This window comes from Prionailurus bengalensis, chromosome E1 (genome assembly GCF_016509475.1).
Source record: "Prionailurus bengalensis isolate Pbe53 chromosome E1, Fcat_Pben_1.1_paternal_pri, whole genome shotgun sequence".
NCBI classification, from domain to species: Eukaryota; Metazoa; Chordata; class Mammalia; order Carnivora; family Felidae; genus Prionailurus; species Prionailurus bengalensis.
The window spans coordinates 8864209-8880992 of NC_057347.1; the positions used below are offsets into that span (position 1 = coordinate 8864209).

The 16784-nt window shown below is 50.7% G+C and overlaps 1 protein-coding gene and 1 long non-coding RNA gene across 3 annotated transcripts in view; both read right to left on the minus strand.

Moving 5' to 3' along the window:
- Positions 1-233: 233 nt before the first annotated feature.
- On the minus strand, positions 234-1248 carry LOC122484986. Its single transcript, XR_006297759.1, has 2 exons — positions 1160-1248; positions 234-515 (listed from the first exon to the last, which is right to left on the minus strand). It is a non-coding gene; the product is annotated as an uncharacterized LOC122484986 (long non-coding RNA).
- Positions 1249-1825: 577 nt separating this feature from the next.
- CDRT4 (CMT1A duplicated region transcript 4) overlaps positions 1826-16784 on the minus strand; it is a 30194-nt gene continuing 15235 nt past the window's right edge. Inside the window, exons 2-4 of one of the 2 annotated variants that reach the window (XM_043583176.1) lie at positions 15960-16041; positions 3867-3944; positions 1826-2357 (exon numbers count right to left, since the gene is read on the minus strand). In XM_043583176.1, the coding sequence (XP_043439111.1) occupies positions 1900-2357; positions 3867-3909 (501 nt within the window). In that variant the 5' untranslated portion in view covers positions 3910-3944; positions 15960-16041 and the 3' untranslated portion in view covers positions 1826-1899. The remainder of the gene's footprint in view (positions 2358-3866; positions 3945-15959; positions 16042-16784) is intronic. The other variant, XM_043583175.1, reaches the window with a different exon arrangement.

Here is a 16784-nt window from a genome sequence, read left to right on the forward strand (position 1 = left end):
TCCATCAACTCTCACGCTCCATGTTAGACATTTGGTGGGACTAGCTTCGTTCACGAGGACCCGAGAGACATCCCTGGTGCTCCCAGGATAGGTAAATATGCTCCCAAAGACACTCCGGATATGTTCTGGCTATAAATTCCCGTCAAAGGATAGAAGAAATAGTAAGTCTCGTTGGAGAAATGTATCACCTGCCTCCACAGCTATAAATGACCCGTGGATACAAAATGCAGTCATTCAGCTGGAAACCACCTATATTTGTGCAAGAGTTGGTTCTGGCCAAGGTCGGATACCCCAGGAATCGGTCCGGAGCTCCTCACTTGTGCAGCTCTCCCAACACTACTCACGGCAGCCAGAGGTGAGTGCCGACGTTTCTGCACGATCCGTGTATGCAGAGAGTGGCCACGTGGATGGCAAATCCAGCTTCTTCGAATGGCCCTCATAGCGACTTGCACATCACATCCTCTACGCCTCTGCGGAGGGAAGCGAGGTGGGTGTTCATTGCTTCACAGATATGACTATAGAGGTCAAAGAAGAGACGAGCGATCAGTGGAGCCCTGCTCAATAGACAAACCCCAAAGGTAAGATCAGCTAGGTCTCCCTCTCTTGACAAGATCCCCCTTGAATCTAAAGACAAGGCCTGACTGCTTCGAGACTCAGTTTAACATCAGTTGCCCCGGGGCCTCTTGGGAACTGCTCAAAGCACGGGTGGCGGGGGGGGGGGACCAATTTTAAGTGTGGTCTGACAAATGACAGCTGAAGGTCCAGCCAGGAATTTCTCCCCTGCCAGCTCGACTCCACAAGGCAAGCCTTGGAGAAATACGGGAGAGAAAACTCCTCCATGGTTCAACAGGGGACACTCACGTCCCCACGGCCACTTTGTCAGCCCTCCGAGGAAAACAATCCCAATGCCAAGTTCGGGGGGCCAGGTGCAGCAAGGTGGAATCACTCAGAACCCCGCCATGCTAGTTTTGAAGCTAACATTCTCTTGGCCTCGAGTCTGTCCTTTTATACTTTGCTGGGAGAGGCTGGGGTTGGGATTCTGCCGACCGCCCGCCTGCTCTCTTCTCTGAGAGGCTCTGCCCATCGGGGGGACTGGGGAGAGGGGGCACGAAGCTGGAAAAGGAGGGAGAAGCTCTCTCCGGGTCTTCTTCCTGTTTACCTCTATTGGCTTCCTGTCCCTGTTTCCACTCAGAGTGCTTCTTGTTCACTCAGGCAGGGTCAATCCCTTCCAGAAGCATTGGACTCCGGCGTTTTCGTTTTCTCAGCAACCACGGAGCCCGCCTCAGCCAGAGACCTTCTCCTCCTCAGATTCAGAGGTACCGGCCCCGCAGGAACTTTTCTCCGAGCTCAGAGACCCCGGGAACCTGCTGAGGAGCACCCCTGTCCCCCGCATCTCAGAAATCTGAGCTCCAGCCCGCGCACCCCTTCTCCAAGTGCCTAACTTGAACCAGTCCGCTATCTTCCCTTGTGCAGCCTTGTGAAAACTGCTTGCTACAGGTGCTACCGCCCCTAATACCTGTGTGGCCTCCCCCCTGCCTTTTTCAGCCACCTGGTTAGGAATTCTTCACATTACATTATCGCTGGCACCACCACCGGGGTGATTTCTGTCTCCTGCCTAGACCAGGACTGATTCACCCTCAGTTAGGTTCTAAGCATCTACGGCAGGAACTAGAACATGGCACTTCCCATCCCTGCCAGATGGTGACGCTGGAGAGGGCTCCCCCACCCCCCACCCCCCACCCCCGGCCCATATTCTGATCCGGTTTGTCTCCGGCCAACCTCTGCACAAGCAGGGGCAAGTTCACATTCAGAGGACGTAGCAAAATTGGTGACAAATGGAGCTTCGTTGCTGTACTGTCTTGGGAAGGGAGGGGGGTGGGTGGTTGCAGGGATTCCCAGCTAAATATTCGAATGTGTCTCCTTGTTGGCTAGAAGTGAGCCGTATGGAAGGATCCTCATCATAGGTTTTCGAGAGAAGATGATCTTGTTATAGTTTGCAGTGGGGTTTTCTCTGGACTCCGTATGAAAGCGTATCGGTTCGGGCATGACGGCGGGCCCCAGGCTCGTCGCCGAATACGTGCTCCATACCGATAACATGGTCTCTGACCTCCTGTCCTTGGACATCGTGTCTCCGGAGGACTTAGATGACTTTCTCCTTTTCAGCTGCACGATGCCGGAAGGTTGGCTCTGCCTTGAGGCCCGCTGGCTTTCTTCAAGTGCTTGCACAGAACCCAGGTCCCTGGCTTTGCTTTTCTCCATGAGTTTTTTCACCATCGGGGACGTGTAGGTGACATAGGCTGGCCACGGGCTGTGCTTTTCAAGCAGACTCAGGGGAAGCCCGATGTTCTCTGTGAGTTCTACCAGCAAAGAGAAACACGGGTGATTTAGAGGCACTCGGGTACCACCGTCCAGTTCTTCAACGAATCGGAGGGTCTTGGAACCACATTTTGAACGTTTCCCCCATCATGCCTAACGGCCCTTACACCCCTTGTATTCGGCGGGGATAAGAGCGAATCCAAAGATGGGAGACAGAGTGACATTCCAGAGTGTCTACCAGCTGAAGAACAGCGTGGTGGTAAAAGGTGGGGACCTTGGGAGGCTGGCAGGCTCAGCCTCAGACCTTCGCAGAACGTCAAATTGTGCGCGCTCTGACCGTCTAATGTTTTTTTTCGCCGATAAAATTGGTTACCGGAAGGCAATTGTAAGGATTAGCCAAAACGATACGTTTGAAGGGCTTGGAACAGGTTCGCGCGACAGGTCAGCCCTGAGACACACGGGCTGTGCAATTAGACCGGTTGAGTCCAAACTCCTTCTCTACCTGCGAGATCACCGTGAACCTCGAGCAAGCCCGGTAGCCCTTCTAAACCGTAGCTGCCTCCTGGGTCAAATCGTGGGCCGAGCAAGATTTGATCTCATAGAGCCTTCTTGCGGGTTACAAGAAATAGGTTATGTAAAGCTTTTACTGAAGCGGATTAGCTTGCACAACTAGCAAATGGGGGGCATTGAACTCAAATCTAAGGGGATCAAAAATCCTCAAGCTTTTCACTATAGCGCTGGCCAGAGGTTTTGAGCATTTGGGGTTAGGGAGGCTTTACTAGAAAGTCTTCATTAGTGTACCAAACAGCCCGTTCCTTTGGGGGTTGGGGAAGGCAAGGAAGTTAAAAGGTTGGTCTCGCCGTGTCCAACCTAAATTCAGTGGAAAAAACAAAAAAACAAAAAAAACAAAAAACCAAACACTAGCCGTGGGGATAACCAGAGAAAATGCAGATTGGACAGTTATTCCCAGGCTGCCTGGCGGACGTTTCCTGAGCTGGAGCTCGTTTAGGAGCAGCTCTGTCAATAAAGAACGGATTGTGGAAGGTTTCATTTCCCTGCAAGAACTGTGTATTATTCGGCCCAAGGAAGGCAAGATGTGCGACATCACCTTTCGCCAAAAACAAAACAAAACAAAACAAAACAAAACACGCACACCCAAGCTTCCAAGTATAGACTCGACGGCTCATTTCTGTGCCCTCAAAGCAAATGCAAAATGCAAAGGTCTCGGGCCACCTGGCTGGCTCAGTCAATAGAGCAGGCTACCCTTGGGCTCGAGGTCGTGAGTTTGCGCTCCGTGTGGGGGTACGGAGATTGCTTCAAAATAAAATATATTTATTAAAGAATGCAACGAGCTTGCAGGCGGAGGCGTTTGCTTGTATCTAGCAGAGGCGAAGGTCATGATGAACCACAGTCCTCCGTGGCTATACTCCCTCTACGCGTATAACAGGAGCTGCCACCCGGAGCCCCACCCCTTTGCCTTCCCTCCCCAGGTCTGGAAGCTTCGACCAGCCCTGCAGCAGGAGCTCCCGTTGCTAAGCCCCAAGCCCTACCTTTGTCTCTCTTCGCCTTTCTTGCTTCAATCACCTCCATCATTAAAGAGTTCTTCTTCACATTCAAGGCCCAGATACCTTCGGGAAAACACACTTGTTAGCCAGGGTTACCACAGGGCGATCTTCAAGAAGAGGACAGGTCTCCCGTGGAGCGGGAGAGAGGGCAGGGGAGCTCAGCCCGGGAAGTCCCAGTAGATGTCACCTTTGTTACCAGAGTCCCATTGTGCTGTTACTGGGCCGAATTTCCGCCTCCTGGCTACGCTTCTCAGCCAGCACGGAGGAGAGGGAGGGGCAGACATGGGCTACAGTCCAGAGTCAAGACGCAGGTGCCCCAAGTACAGGCTGAAATAGAGAAGTCTCAATGCTCTATGGGGCCACGCGTGTGGGTAGTTTGATGGGACCTGTGGTCTAGTGGTGCTCGAACTGGAGGACGGCTGCCTCTGTATGAAGGGCTTGTTGGGACACAAGTGTTGAGGGGCACCTGGGTGGCTCAGTCGGTGGAGCGTCCGACTTCGGCTCAGGCCACGATCTCACGATTCGTGAGTTCGAGCCCCGCGTCGGGCTCTGTGCTGACAGCTCGGAGCCCGGAGCCTGCTTCGGATTCCGTGTCTCCCCCTCTCTCTGCCCCTCCTCCGCTCACACTCTGTCGCTCTCTCCAAAGTAAACGTTAAAATTTTTTTTTAAAAGAAAAGAAAAGAACGCAGTGTTGAGCACTCCCCACCGGAGCTCCAGATTCGACAACCAGCGTCCTAAACCAGAGGCGGGGCGGGAGATGCTGACGGTTTGTAAGGTTTTATCATTAACTACCTAGTGACAGGAAACAGGTCCGGGAGAGTTTAGTAGTTCCCTTCTAGTTAGTGCTAAGACTGGAAACACGCGCACTGGAGAATTTTTATCCAAGAATTCGTTATTTGGTACACTCAGGGCTGTGCATCTCTGGGATCCTTGAACATCTGAACTTGAACGTCTGAAACACCATGGAGCATTTCTGCTGTGGGAAAAGTCTCAGAGGCTTTTGAACAAGTTTTCAGGTGATGCTTGTGCCAGTGGGCAGGCGACCACACTATGGAAACCATCAGCCTAGAGCAGGGCTTCTCAAACCTCAGTGAAGGCTAACACTGGTGGGAGAGCTTGTTAAAACACAGCGTAGGGGTGGGGGGGGGGGCACCCTATGATTCTGGTTCAGTAGGTCTGCTTTGGGGACCTGAGAATTTGCATTTGCCAAGAAGATCCCAGGGGACAGTGCTGGTCTGAGGACCACACACTGAGTAAAGCTGCTCTAGACGGACTAATGGTTCTATATCTTTCTTTCAGCTGCAACATCTGTAGGAGCTGCCCCGCTGTGTGTGAGACGCTCCCCTGAGAGAAGCAAATCTCCAGGTTTTCCGCCCCCTTTATTCTCCTAGCCAAGGAACCATCGTGGTATGCAAGTAAATGCGTTATTGATGGGGGCAACCTTAAATCCCACTGTAGTTCTAAAGTAAGTTATTCCCAATGTCAGCATTTTATTATTACACACCTAACAAAGGATCGCATTCTAGACATTTATTCATACTCTAAAAAAAAAAAAAAAAAAAAAAAAGCTACTTTCTGTCAAATCGGCTCAGATCCAGGCTTTACAGAGGCCCCACTGTTCTGTCTTAGTGGCCATCTTTCATGACAACACATTCTTTAAGTTTGTCTTACTTATTTTGAGAGAGAGGGAGAGGGCAGAGGAGGGGCAGAGAGAGAGAGGGAGGGAGAGAATCCCAAGCAGGTGCCCTGCGGTCAGTGCAGAGTCCGACTCAGGGCTCAGTCTCACAAACTGAGATCATGACCAAAATCAAGAGTCGGATGCTCAACCCACTGAGCCACCCAGGTGCCCCCATTAATGTGTTTTAAAAGCCACATCGTTTCAATAGCCACTCTTGATGTTTAAAAACACTCTTACTACAAGAGCAATGTTTTCTCGATACGATTGTTGAAAATCTGCCCAATGGCCGATGCCACATTTCACAGTACAGGGCGTTCTTGTGTTGTCCCATTTGTCACTTTTGTTTAACATTGTTCTAGAAGGCGTAGCTGTTGGGGTGCCCGAGTGGCCCAGGCGGTGAAGCGTCCGGCTTTGGCTCAGGTCATGATCTCGCGGTTCGGGAGTTCGAGCCCCGCGTCGGGCTCTGTGAGGACAGCCTGGAGCCTGCTTCGGATTTTGCATCTCCCTCTCTCTCTCTGCCTCTCCCCGACTTGTGTTCTGTCTCTCTCTGTCTCTCAAAAACAAATTTTAAAAAATGTAATAAATAAATAAATAAATAAAAGTGGCAGCTGTTAGCCTAACGCCCGAGAAAGAAATTAGAAGCATGCCTACCTGCAAGAAAAGAAGTTACCATCGTTTGTAGATGACACGACTTTTTAAAAACCACGAGAATAAAGTATTGTTTATTACAGAAATTAAAAATCGCTTCCCTTCATATACAAAGCTCAAAATATGAAACTATATTCTCCATAGCAACAAGAAAAGTGAAAACTACCTAAGAATAAGTGACATTTAATTGTATATGCATCTGTACACATTTATTTATTTATTTATTGAGGGGGTGGGGGGAGGGGAAGAGAGACAGAGACAGAGACAGAGAATCCCAAGCAGGGCCCCTGCTGTCCGTGCAGAGCCTGACACAGCGCTCGATCTCACAACCATGAGATCACGACCCGAGCCGAAATCAAGAGTCGGACTCAAACGACTGAGCCACCCAGGCATCCCCATGACGGCACATTGTTAGGAGAAGTCACAGTATCGTTTTTCTGAGGTCACAGAAGAAACAACTCGTTCACATAGACCGCTAACCTACGGCTTTGTGTAATAATAAACGACAAAAAAAAAAGAACGTTGGAGCAACTCATCTCTCCTTCTAAGACCCACCATGGATCTCAGAACTGTGGGTCACCCATCCCAAGTCCCCAGTAATGTAGAGGGTGTCGCCCCAGCGATCACCCGGCCCATGCCTGTTCCCCTCCAAGGAAAGAGATTTCTTGACATATCCCCTTGTCTACAGAACCGTTAGTGTTGATGCAAGAACCAGGATGCTACAAGCCCAAGGCAGGGAGTGTTTGAGACGGCCTCAGAACTCATGGGGAGGACTTGTTTGTCTGAAAATAAAAGAGACACATACACATAGTTGACATTAAGTCTGAAGACAAGCTGTGGGCTTTTACAATCTCCTTCGACTCTGGCACAAAGGTTCCATTTTGTCTCCCTATAAACGAAATGCAAACCAGCAGGCTGCAGACAGAAACAGCATTGATGGGAGGGGCAGGAGGCATAACATTGAAGTGCTTTTCTTGTTTCTCCTCTAGGCACAAAGGCCTGTGTTCAGTCCACTGGGTTTTCAAGCCCATCTCCTCCCACCCGAACCCAATCTCTTGTCCTACCATTTCCAGAATCTTGCCTGATATGCTGGCCTCGGCCAGCCTTGCCTGAAGGGCCTCCAGACACTTGCCTGGAATCAGACACAAATCTGTGACCTTGGTCACGTTCCTTGACGTGGTCTTAGGACCTCCATTATCTCAACTTAGGAGATGAATGTGAATTCCTGTCCTATCTCTCTTACGGAGGTATGGATGTTATAATAAGCCGTCTGCAGCTTAAAGGGTTTCCAAGTCATCAGTCCTCCACCTTTGCTGCACATTGGAATTACCGGGGATCTTTTACAAATTCATATGCCAGGAGGCACCTGGGTGGCTCAGTCGGTTGGGCGACCGACTTCAGCTCAGGTCACGATCTAGCCGTTTCCGAGTTCGAGCCCCGCGTCAGGCTCTCTCTGCTGACAGCTCAGAGCCTGGAGCCGGTTTCAGATTCTGTGCCTCCCTCTCTCTCTCTCTCTCTGCCCCTTCCCCACTCAGGCTCTGTCTTTCTCTCTCAAAGAGAAATAAACATTAAAAAAAAAAAAAGTCCTATGCCTGGCAGCATTGGGATTTAGTCGGAATGAGACGCAATACGACCATCAGAATTCGAAAGCTTGGTTCTAAGGTACTGCAAGGTTTGGGAACCACCATTCTTAGAGACCAAGTCAAAAAAACACTGAAGATTTAGAGGGTATTAGCCACTTAGGAAACTTAGCCTTATTAGGAAACAGATCAGGGGCATCATTCATCCCTTTCGTTGTTTTAAGACATATTTTCATTGATGCACTCTTGAATAGATGTGGATCCATATATATATAGTACCGAATGTCAGTGGCCTTTAAACATTTAAAAGGACCCTAGTACATTTCCATTACCACCTGCCAATACAAGAATTTCCTTCGATCAAAGGACAGCCAGAGCCTTAAAGTACTGAGCTAAGAAAACCGTGGCTGCGGGTGGTAATCTCACGCAAAGCTAATCTCACCCTCTGTCTGCGGCCACAAACTGCATCCTTATCTCAGGAAACCATCTTCCAAAAGGATTTTGTGGATTCCAGGCAGGACTGAGAGATACGCGCATTGATACAAGCCAACTCCGCTCAGACTTTCTAGCCCGCTAATGCTGTGGAGGCGAAGCCATTCGCACACTCACGATGATCAAAACGGTATCGTAATCCAGTGTTCCCTAAACTGTGTCCCACAGAAAGCAAGAATCTCTCAAGATGTTAACCGATGTTACTTACTTAAAAGAGGGGGGAAACGGGGCGCCTGGGTGGCTCAGTCGGTTGAGCGTCCGACCTCAGCTCCGGTCCTGATCTCACGGTCTGTGAGTTCAAGCCCCGAGACAGGCTCTGTGCTGGCAGCTCGGAGCCTGGAGCCTGCTTCGGATTCTGTGTCTCCCTCTCTCGCTGCCCCTCCCCTGCTCTCACTCTGTCTTTCTCTCTCTCAACACTAAACATTAAAATTTTTTTTTTCTTTTAAAAAGGGGACAGGGGAGGTCCGTGCCAAGGGTCACCCTGTAAACCCACATAGATTATTTAATCCAGGGGACACCATTCACACGGTCTATGTTGTTATGCAATATAAATACAGCAAGCCTGCCCTCGGCCAGGGAAGTTTGGAAAATGAGCTGTTAAACAAATGCCTTTAGTACAGCACTTCTCAGAGCCTCTAAATATGTTGCCTCGCTCTGTCACCTTCCAAAAGGGGGAATTGTTAGGCAGTACCCTAACCTCATTCGGCCAGGGAAGGATCCATCCATCCATCGGGTAGAGCATGTCCTGGAACTAGTTACCAGGAGAACATCGGTGTGGATTCCAAAGCAACGTCCTTCCCCAGCCTTGTTTTGGAACCCGGAGCACCATAGACAGTGATAACATAAGAGAATGGAAGGGTGAACTTGCTCAAGGGATAGCCGGGTCTTCAATGACTCACTTCCTCTGAAATCGGCCTCAGAGGCTTGGTCCCCCAAAAGTGTCCATACGGAGCGGAACAAGCCAACGTGAGAGCCTTGCGCTCCGTTGGGAAGTAGCCCTATTTTCCTTTGTTCAGCCCCTTTCCTCTCTCCCCTGCTCTAGTCTGCAGACCTCTTGTCTTCCCACACCCCAGAGTCTGGTCTGGCCCCAGAAGGAGAACAATTTCCCAAACGGGAAGCGGATGCAGAGTTTTGTTTCACCTCTGCGCGTTATCCCCCTCAACCTTGCCTGTCCACCCCTGCCCTCTGTTTCCTTTTCTGCCTTCTGGCTACTCTTCATTTCTTTTGGCCGGAGAGGAAGCTGCCACTTAGGCTGTTAGCATCTTGGAGGGTTTATCTCTAAGATCAGCAGAAATGTTCCCGGTGCAGTGCGTCCCAAGTGGCCCTCTGGGGAGACACATAGAACACCAACCTCCCACCTTACAGGCCAAGTGCATGCACTGACCCCCTGTGTTCCAGGGAAATACAGTGCACACCCAACGAGCTTCCCAGGAGCCCTGCCTCATCATGACTCTCTCCACCTCTCTACCCTGCCTCCCTGTGGACGCTACGGAAACTCTTGCCATAGTCTCACCTCTCCCTGATGGGCTCCAGGGGAGCACCTACAACATACGGGTTTGATGTGTCTTTAGAAACACTGAGGCCGGGAGTGTGGGGAATCCCAGAACTGTTCAGCCAGAGGAGAGAGAGGGTGGGGAGAAGCAAGCTGGTTTCCCCATCTCCTTATGCAACGGTATGCTGGCCACCTTCCCCCCCATCCCTGCCCCTCCCCAAACACACACACTCCACTCTAAAGAGAGGGAAAACGAGCCTATTACTATACCCTATTAAGTTGCACACAGTGGATGGCATAGTTGTTAGCTATGTCCGACTTTGGCTCAGGTCGTGATCTCAAGGTTCGTGAGTTCAAGCCCCGCGTCGGGCTCTGTGCTGACAGCCCCCGAGCCTGGCGCCTGCTTCGGATTCTCTCTCTCCCTCTCTTTCTCTGCCCCTCCCCTGCTCACACACACTCTCTCTCTCTCTCTGTCCTTCAAAAATAAATAAACATCTTTTAAAAATTAAAAAAAAGAAAAGAAAAGAAATGCCCATCTTCTAACACAGACCTGGCATTCCTGATTCATCGTTTATGGTGGGTGGGAGGGGGGTACACTGCGCTTCTGTACGCTACCTATTTCCTCTTACAGTCACGTGTGTGCCTTGAGAGACGCAGAGTGGCAACAAAGTTCAAGTACCTACGGCCATAGACTACCCATTCATTCACTCACGCATGCCTTCAACATTGAGTTCCAAACACGAGACTTGTAATGCCTGTGAGTTAGTTCTGTGCTCACCCCAAACATCTGGCGGATTCTCCACATTCGCCTCTTGCTTTGGGATCTACCCTTCTCAATGTCAAAGGCTCACAAGGCAGATTTGTTTTCTGCCAAGGCCAATAACAAATCAAACAAGAATAATCCACGTTGTCTTTATCGTCAAGAAAAATAAAGCGGAGAAGTTCCCTGTACATAGGCCAACGCGAGGCACGGCAGCCGCTCTGCAGATGATTACTGAGCAGCTCCGTGTACCGAGTATTGTGCTGGGTACTGGAGACACAAAACAGAACGAGGCACAGCCTTGGTTCAAGGAACTCACGGCCCCTTGCAGTAGACAGAACACAAGCTTCCTAACTCAGCCGGGTGGGGAGGGAGGTCAAGAAACAAGATTCAAGAAGAGAAGAGGTTTATGGTGAGTCTTGAAAGACAAGGGAAATCATGGGCATGGTTCAAATGCCAGCCTCCAGTGTTTTCAAATGTTGACCGATGTGATCAGGGCCCACATTCTTCTTCCAGTAGTCAAATCTTTTTTTTTTTTTTTTCACACTGATTTGTTTTTGAGAGACAGAGAGAGACAGCGTAAGCCGGGAAGGGGCCGATAGAGAGGGAGACACGGAATGAGCTCTGAGCCATCAGCACAGAGCCCGACGCGGGGCTCGAACCCACAGACCGTGAGATCACGTCCTCAGCCGGAGCCGGGCGCTTAACCGACTGAGCCACAAAGGCGCCCCCAGTATGCAAATCTTAACGCCTGTTTCCAAACGGTACGTCTTCTGCATACGAACTACAGTGTTGAGCTGGCTAAACGACCGCTTTACAAATTCACTACCGGAAGAAGCGTTGGGCGTTGGGCCTTGCGACGTCATATTTACCCAAGGAATAGCCAACCGTAAATATTAAAATTCCCTTTTAAGATGATGTCACATGAAGACCCATTAGGCACAAAGCACGTGGGATCCTATTATCTGGAGATCAAGTTCCAAATTTCAAAACGAAACTTCCAGAACAAACCAAACAGGCAACACCAGAGGAGAGAGCTTTTCAACCTTTCCCTTCCGTGGACGTTTGGGGGACGCTTGTAATTGGATAGGCTAGACAGGTAGGAAAGATGTGGAAAAACAGGCAGCGAGAAACAGTCTTATAACTTCACATTCAGGAAACCAGATAAGGAAGGCTGTCAGCATTTTGTGCTCGGAGACCCTCTCTCTGCCAGACCGCCGGTTCGTGAGCAGCGGGACTATGACAATGTGTGGCCCCACAATGTTCAATCAATCAGAAGAAGGAAGTCCTGCTTCCCCGGAACAATGGGGTCATTGTGAACCCAGCAAACTCATAGTGGAAACAGGCAGGGATTTCCCAGGACTGGCCTCAATCAATGGGCCAGGCCACCCCCTTTTAAAATGCTCAACGCACTAGGAATCCAGGCCGGCGTTTGTCTTGAAGAAGGGGACTTGTATTTGAGGCTTGGCCTCAAAGCAAAGCACGAAGGTAGCTGCCTTCCGTAGGATTCAGTGATTCCGTCAGCCTATCGCCCGCGTGTCCTCAGAAGGACACCATTATCCCCGTTCCCACCAGAAGGTAAACAAATCCATCCATCACCCATTGCACCCAACTCTTGGGTCACAGAGAACTCCCGGCCACGACGAAAGCAAAGCTCTCAAACGTCTGGGGGGAGCTGTGGCCGGTGGGGTGAAGGAGGTTAATTCCGCCGCCGTGCCAAAACAGCTCTATCCGATTAGCGGAGTCCCAAATTCCTTCCCGCACCGTGGCCAGCCCCCTCCTGCACTAGCAGATTGTGGGGAGGAACCAGAAAAAAAAATCATCAGCTTTCCTAGAAAAGCAATTCTAGGCATGAGTCATGTCGATGACGGCCAGTGGCATTTTGCTGTATTTATTCCCATGTGGTCTCGTAACAGAAATTGCGTATCCGCGTTATAGAAAGTTTGGAAAGGGTTATTTTTTGAATCTCATAATCCCATTACCATCACACAACATTTATCTTTGTGCTCTCCTTCCTGGCTTATGTGATTGTGGCCGCAAAATGTACGTATCCTTCTGAACCCATCATTTTTGCCCAAACATCTGATTGTATTTTCTCATGTTCTTAGAGATTCCTCATAGTTAGTTAGAGGCCGCCTAACAGTCCATCAGAATCTGGGGCGCCTGGGTGGCTCAGTCGGTTGAGCACCCAGCTTCAGCCCAGGTTTGTCGTCTCTCATGGCTTGTGGGTTCGAGACCCACATTGGGCCCTGCGCTGACCACTCAGAGCCTGGAGACAGCTTCCGAGTCTGTGTCCCCCTCTCTCTCTGCCCCACCCCCTCTCACACCCTCACTCTCTCTCAAAAATAAACAAACATTTTAAAAAATCATGCCTGCATCTGGGGATTTTAAGATGTTTCCAATTTTAGCCACTATAAGTGATGACACTGTCCTTAGGGGCACCTGGGTGGCTCAGTCGGTTGAGCGACCGACTTCGGCTCAGGCCGTGATCTCACGGTCTGTGAGTTCGAGCCCCGCGTTGGGCTCTGCACTGACAGCAAGGAACCTACTGGGGATTCTCTCTCTCCTTCTCTCCCTGCTCCTCCCCCACTCGCAGGCATGTGGTTTTGCTCTCTCCCTCTCTCAAAATAAATAAACATTTTTTTAATTAAAAAAAGACTATGTATGCTAGCAAGGAGATAGCAATGAGATCAATGACAAGTGCTCTAAACTTTCAAGGTATGGGGCCTAGAGTTCAAGGCGTAGGACTCAAGTGAAAGCCTCTCAACGAATGTCACCCAACCTCCAAACGAGGAGGGACAGACTATTCCAGCCAATTGTCAGGACTCTGGGTGACAGCTGAAGGAACCAAAGACCCTCAAAAAGCCAACCGGTTTTCTAGAAAAGCACAATGGGCATGAGCCATTTAGTGAAGGCCATTTAGCGAAGCCATTTAGTGATGGCATGAGCCATCAAGAAGCTGTCAAATCGCGTGCCCTCAAAGTAGAAACTCACCTCCTCCTTCCCTCTCACACCCCAGATTCAGGCTCTGCTCTCCAAATACGTCCTGCTACCTCTATTCTCTTTCCCTCCGGCTCATCCTCCGTTCGGAGGCTGCAAGAAGCATCATTGATCAATATATCCATTCATCCATTCAACAAATATTTACTGAGTGCTTGTTCGAGCACTACGCCAGGCATGACATTCTAATCAGAGAAAAACCGAGAAGGTCCCGGTCTCGGGAAGGTCACGCTTCTGTTCAACACCTATTTGCTACCTATTTCCTAGAGACAAAATGCACCCCCCCCCTCACAATCTAGTCCCAGAAACGCCTTCCAGTCTGAGCTCCTGTCACCATGACTGTCCCCCTGTGCACTCGAGCCCTGGGCGCGGGTCCTTCTCATGGGCATGTCCTGAGTCCTTCTCCTCACTTTCCACTTCTAATGGGCCACATGTCCCCCAAAACCCAGAGCACAGCTCAACCATTCAGAGAAGCCTTTCCTAACCCTCCCAAGGAGAGACCCTACCCTTCCCCTGTGCTCTTGGAAGAAGGCAAAAAATGACCCGATTACAAATGGCATCCACCACGTTACGGATAGAGAACTGCCAGGGAGCAAAAGGTGTGGGATTTATTCGGAGCCTTGGAGAAACCCCCACCCCTATACATCCCTGGGACTTCCTGCCAAGAATGCTTTGTCAAATCACCACCAAAGGATAGACCCTCTCTCCTCTCAACGGAGGGCTGTTTCTCCCCTCGTGACCCGCAGGTTTCTGGACCCGGAGGTGGGTGCTCATCCGCCTTAATCCCCCACCGACATTCTCAGACCATGTTCCTCCCTCTCCTTTGAAGCTCATCCTGTCAGACTATACCCCCTTCCCACCTGGTTGTTGCCAGCCTCTGTCCTCAGCCACTGACAACCTCAGTTTCTGGAACACTGGTTTCCCTTTGTACCGTCGCCCTTATCGGCAACGGTGGTTTCTTAATATCTCATGAGTGACACATACGTGCTGCCTTCCCTCCCACTTCCCTTTGGACTCTTGTCCACAAAACACCTCTCCCCTGCACCTCTCCCTCATTACCTTCCAAAAGTGGTCATGGGTAATAGCTGACCCCCCTCGTGTTCCTGAAACATCTTCCAACTTGGCTTCCAAACAGACTTAACGCCACTCAGACCCGTGGTGCCATCGCTCCTTTTCAGTCCCCACACAGATGATTTCTGGGCTCCCTTCTTTTTTTTTTTTTTAATCCCTGCATGTCCCCAAGATGGCACCGCTGAGTTCTGTTGCCTCAAAGCTCATCTATTTGCCAAATCTTGCGGCCAGTCCCCAGAGACCAAACTTACATATCCAGCCGCAATCTTTGTCATCATTTGCATATCTTTTTTTTTTTCAACGTTTATTTATTTTTGGGACAGAGAGAGACAGAGCATGAACGGGGGAGGGGCAGAGAGAGAGGGAGACACAGAATCGGAAACAGGCTCCAGGCTCTGAGCCATCAGCCCAGAGCCCGACGCGGGGCTCGAACTCCCGGACCGCGAGATCGTGACCTGGCTGAAGTCGGACGCTTGACCGACTGCGCCACCCAGGCGCCCCATCATTTGCATATCTTAATAAGACCTCAAACTTTTCAGGGTTCAAACAGAGCTCTCCACCTTACCCCCGGAAGTCTTCCTCTCTGGTCTTTTCCATCTCAGAGAAAGCCATCACCCTGTACCACACTGCCCAGTGCGAAAATCTCAAACCATCTCTGTGCTGACAGCGAGGGGCCTGCTTGGGATTCTCCCTCCCTCTCTGCCCTCCCCCTGCTCGCACCCCCTCTGTCTCTGTCAAAATAAATAAAAACCTTGGGGAAAAAAGAACCAAGATTCATCGGCGAAAGCGGGGCATCACCCTAATAAATACGACACGCGGAGAACGGCTCCTGGCAAGAGCTGGGTTCAATTCCTGGCACCTTCGCTCACTGCTTTTAAGTGCGGGCAAATCACCTCCCCTCTCTCTCTCTGAGCCTGAAGTCTTTCCCATCTGTAAAATGGGAATGATTCGCCTCCCTTGTAGGATTCTGATGAAGGTTAAATGAGACGCTTCGCGCGCCCAGAAGCGGATGCGAGTTGCTGGATGTGAGACGCTTTCCTCCCTCACAACGATCACAAATTAGACGCGCGCCCCTCCCCCCCCCCCATGGGTCCCTTTATCTCTCCTTCCACGGCTGCTCCGGGGACTCTTCCCTTGGCGGGTGGCCAGCCCTGCGCGTGGGCTCGCACACGCCTCACCAGTCAGGGTCACGTATCCCCACTGCATGCTACCGAGCTGGTACCGCTCTCTCTCCCTTCCTAAATTGTGTTTCTTAAAGCTCCGAAGGAAGATCTTTGACTTCCAGGCAACTCCTGGCCCTCACGTCGCCTACTTTGAGGACAGACCACGGTCAAGACCTAAGGCCACACCTGCTTACCTTGTTCTGATCTCTTCTGGTCCTCCCTTCTCCCATCTGGAAGCTCTTACAAGTCCCTGGTGCAGTTCATTTAACTAGGTTTCTGGAGGGGTTGGGGGGAAGGAATAAGAGAGGTCAACTTGTAAAACATAAGACAGTGTAACTAACATAGATAGTTTTGCGGGGGAAGCAGACAACGGAATATATAGAATACTGTTCCCTCCAGCTGAAAGAGAAAATAACCAACATCCCAGAGGTCAAGGAGGAAGCGGGGGGCGGTGGGGCGGAGGCGGGGGAGCCTCTTGAAATTGGGGAGAAAGATAGGGGCGCCTGGGTGGCTCGGCCGGTGAAGCATCTGACTTCAGGTCAGGTCATGATCTCACCGTTCGTGGGTTCGAGCCCCACATCGCAGCATAGAGCCTGGAGCCTGCTTCGGGTCCTGGGTCCCCCGCCCTCTCTGCCCTTCCCCCACTTGTGCGTGAGCACGCTCTCTCTCTCTCTCTCTCTCAAAAATAAATAAACCTAAAGAAAAAAGAAATTGGGGAGAAATATTGAGCTGCTAGCTTCAAACGAATCTTTCTAGGCACAAACAGACACAAGTAAATGCATAGTGAAACATCACAGCCATCCACATCGAAAATATGTGTGGGGAACATGCCAGGAAATTTTGAAGCTCTGACAAAGGGAGTTTTTGTGGAGTCAGAGGCCCAGTGAAACAACGAGGCCTTGGCACGCGGGAGGGAGGCATCGAATGCTCTGAAACTCCGCGAACAGGCCCCTCACGGAGGGCATTGCGTGGACGTCCTCCGCCCGGCCAAGGCCTGGCCTTCCAGAGGCACCCTCGTG